At 40.6% G+C, this 3,981-nt stretch overlaps 1 protein-coding gene across 1 annotated transcript in view; it reads right to left on the bottom strand.

Moving 5' to 3' along the window:
- Positions 1-3,981, bottom strand: part of LOC106875982 (N-acetylneuraminate lyase) — a 33,412-nt gene that overhangs the window by 20,032 nt on the left and 9,399 nt on the right. The window contains exon 2 of the mRNA XM_052966699.1: positions 2,446-2,510. Within this exon, the coding sequence (XP_052822659.1) occupies positions 2,446-2,510 (65 nt within the window). The remainder of the gene's footprint in view (positions 1-2,445; positions 2,511-3,981) is intronic.

The following is a 3,981-nucleotide window of genomic DNA, read 5'->3' as shown; positions in this document are numbered from 1 at the left end:
TATATATATGCATATATACGACGGGCTTCTTTTCAGTTTCCATCTACCAAATCCACTGACAAGGCTTTGGTTGGCCTGAGGCTATAGTAGAAGACACTTGCCCAAGGTGTCATTCAGTGGGACTGAACCTGGAACCATGTGGTTGGTAAGCAAGCTACTTACCACACAGCCACTCCTGCACCTATATATACATTATTTAGCAGTATTTTCCCTCTTACTTCAGTCATTAGATTGTGGCCATGCTGGGGCACTGCCTTGAAGAATTTTCACTTGAATGAATTGACCCCAAAACTTATTTCTTTTTTTACTCAACCACTAAGTTATGGGGACATAAACACACCGACACTGGTTGTCAAGTAGTGGTGGAGGACAAACACACACACACACACACACACACACACACACACGTGTTCTGAGTTTAAATGATGCCAAGGTTAACTTTATCTTTCAGGTCAATGAAATAAAGTAAAGGTCAAGTGCTGGGGTCAATGTAATTGACTTATCCCCTCCCCTCAGAATTGCTGACCTTGAGCCCTGCAAGATACTGGTGTGACCCTGCTCCCCTACTTTAATGGGGGAATGTTGTGATCTCAGTCACTTAAATGCCATGGAAAACAGATAACTGATCTTATGAATCATGGCGCTCAAGAACAGTATAACCCCCACCCCCACCAATGCATTTGTGTGTGCCTCTGTGTGTGTGTGTGTGTGTGTGTGTGTGTATGTGCATGTATCTTCTTAATATCAGAGATATGACACTTAGTGTAATCAAAAATTAAGCCACAACACAAATAAAAATACTGTAAACAGTCCAGAAAATTAATGTCATCTCAGCTCAAACATTTAAACAATTTCCTGTTGTTGAGGAAACCAAAGATAAGCGAGCGTAGGATTTCGTTTTTAGTTCCTCATCCTTATTCCCTCAATTTATCAACCAAACTTTTCAAATGTCCACACTGTAAATCTGTCTTTGAAACCTTTAGGGTTGTGTTTAATTTCTATTTAATTTATGGGTTAGACAAAAAAAAAATGAATGATGAATTTTATTTGTAATTGTAGAGTGAAAGATACATGTCAGCCATTCATCATGTGATCACGTGATCAACCAGACTATTGGATGTTGTTAAACATCACTGGTCACAATGCACTTTGCATAATTTTAGTGCAGATGTGGTGTGCAAGATGCTAGCTTCATTTCTTTTAAGCCTACGCATGTCCTCAGCAGTCACAGCCCATGTTTCACTGCCATGTAGCACAGCTGTTCACACACAGGCATTATAAACCCACCTTTCACTCTGCGGTTGCCAACAGAGGTTGGAACTCTCTGAACTTTGCTCAGCCTGTTCTTATTCTTGCAGCTACACTCTCAGAGCATCCATCTCTGCTACTGACTTGATCATCTAGATAACAGAAGCTATCGACTACCTCTAGCATACACCTGGCCTTTTCTGTCCATTTTTAGTATTTATTGCACCTGTGCACCTTCTACACATGAAAACTATTTTCCCAGTTAACCTTCTTCTGATATTGCTGCACCTCTCCTGTGTCCATAGCTTGCACTTGGTACATCTTATGGGATTTCTGTCTACATCTTTCCTGCAGATCAAGCAGGGCAGTCTACCTGAGGGGATTTGTGGTTTGTCTACCTTCCTACTTACTAAGACTTTGTTTTTTGCTAGGTTAACTCTAAGGCCCTTCGATTCTAGACCTTACTTCCACACCTGAAACTTCTTGTCTAGTTCTGGTAGTGATTCAGCAATAAGAACAAGGTCATCAGCACAGAGGAGCTCCCAGGGGCATCCTGTCTTGAATTCCTCTGTTATTGCCTGGAGGACTATGATGAACAAGAGGGGGCTGAGGACTGATCACTAGTGAACCCCTACTTGTAGCCTGAATTCATCGCTATATTCATTGCCAACCCTCACCTTACTGACAGCATCCCTGTACATGGCTTGTACAGCCCTCACCAACCACTCACCTATCCCTAGTTTCTGCCTTGACAACCAGATGAGGGATTGAGAAACCTTGTCAAAGGCTTTCCCCATGTCAACAAAAGCCAAGTACAGAGGTTTTAAATATAGACGGGGACAGACACAGTAACATACTAACACACACATATATCTGATGGGCTTCCACACAGTTTCCATCTACCAAATTCACTCACAAGGCGTTGGTCAGCTTGAGGCTATAGTAGAAGACACTTAGACAAGGTGCTGTACAGTGGGACTGAACCTAAAACCATGTGGTGGCAAAATGAGCTTCTTAACTACACAGTTATGTTGGCACCCAATAAAAGTGTATGAATTAGCATCTAATTAAAGATGTAATAATCGGACATTCGTTAGCATAAATAGAGAGAGAGAGGGGAGAGAGAGAGGTGGGAGAGAGAAAGAGAGGAGAGAGATGTCTTATGTGAAAAGAAGCCACCAAAGAATCATTACTCACCCATTTGGTAAAAATGGAGTTGATGTAGAATTAATCACGCCACTAATCCAAAAACGGTTGGGATCCTGAAAGAATAAAAGAAACACAAGGTTTATTTTACAAAAATATTTTTATACATTTATTCATGAGAATAACAGAATATGGAAAACAGGAAAAAAGCTTAGTGACAGGAAGACTCTAAAGTCTTGCATTAAATAAATATCTGCCAAAAGCCATGCTAGCCAAACTGACATTAAACAAGGAATGGTAATGTATGAAGCTATCTCCATGATGGGTTATTTTGTCAACATCTATTCAATTTTAGAATGTTTCATATAAAAGTTACAAGTTTCTGAAGATTTGGTGATTAGTCTTGATTGTGAAAGACACCCATGACTCTGGTGGCGGCGGTGGTGGAAGTGGCGTTAAACTGGGCAAAAGTTTAAATCAACTACACAACAGATTAAGTCCACAGAGATTAATCTACCAATAGATTAAGTGTACTTCAGTAAGATTTGAACTTATAATGCAAAGAGCAGGAACAGATGTCACAACAAACCCTGTTCCAAGGCTCCAAGTCCACCATAAATCTACTGTCTCAGACTGAGATGAGAAAAACAGTTTTAATAGTCGACCAATATTAGCGCTGGAAGTAATGCAGGGAACTGGACAGAATTGTTAGCATGCTGGACAAAATGTTTAGTGCCATTTCATCTGTCTTAACCCTTTTGTGACCAACCCAACCGAAATCACCTCTGGCTCTGGCTCTGTAGTACAAATGTTTTGAATTAAAATCCTCCACCAAACTTTAGTCACAATTTATGTTCCAAACACTAGCTTAATGATAACTAAGTTATTTTACTAAATTCTTTGTTATATTTAAAACTAATTGAAAGAAACACAGAGCATCTCAACAGAAATATGGTAACAAAAGGATTAAAATATACAACAGAGAAACAATTCTTAACCCTTTTGATACCAACCCAGCTGTTTAACGCCCACGTTCCATGCTAGCATGGGTGAGATGGCTTGCCATGTTTACAAAGAATAAGCCCTGATTTGTTCAACTAAAGGCGGTGCTCCAGCATGGCTGCAGTCAAATGACTGAAACAAGTAAAAGAATAAAAAGAATATTGCTGGGAGAGTTGGGGGAGGGGGAGGCTAGCCCTTCCTTCTACAAGTCAGAGCCTTTCCAAATGCCAACCGAGTTTACAGTGTGGACTAGGTGCTTTTAAGTGGCACCCACACTGACAGGGTCACCAAGTACCTTGCAAGACTAAAAAAAGAAAAAGGTATTAGTGATGGTGGCAGCGGCGGTGGTGGTAGTGGTAGTGGAGGTAGAGGTGATAGTAGAAGTGAAAGTGATAGCAGTGGTGGTTGTGGTTGGGGTGACATAATATTCTTTGTGTGTCAGGAAATTGTGCTCAGTGGACCATGACAGGTGACATTGTTAGGATAAATACCAACACATTCCATCTAAGACATACATATACAGGGAGACACACGCACACATGCATACATCAACACACACACACACATCGACACATGTATACACGT

The sequence above is a fragment of the Octopus bimaculoides genome, chromosome 3 (genome assembly GCF_001194135.2).
Source record: "Octopus bimaculoides isolate UCB-OBI-ISO-001 chromosome 3, ASM119413v2, whole genome shotgun sequence".
NCBI classification, from domain to species: domain Eukaryota; kingdom Metazoa; phylum Mollusca; class Cephalopoda; order Octopoda; family Octopodidae; genus Octopus; species Octopus bimaculoides.
The sequence above is the reverse complement of the archived record's forward strand: the minus strand, read 5'-3'. Positions and strand labels throughout refer to the sequence as shown.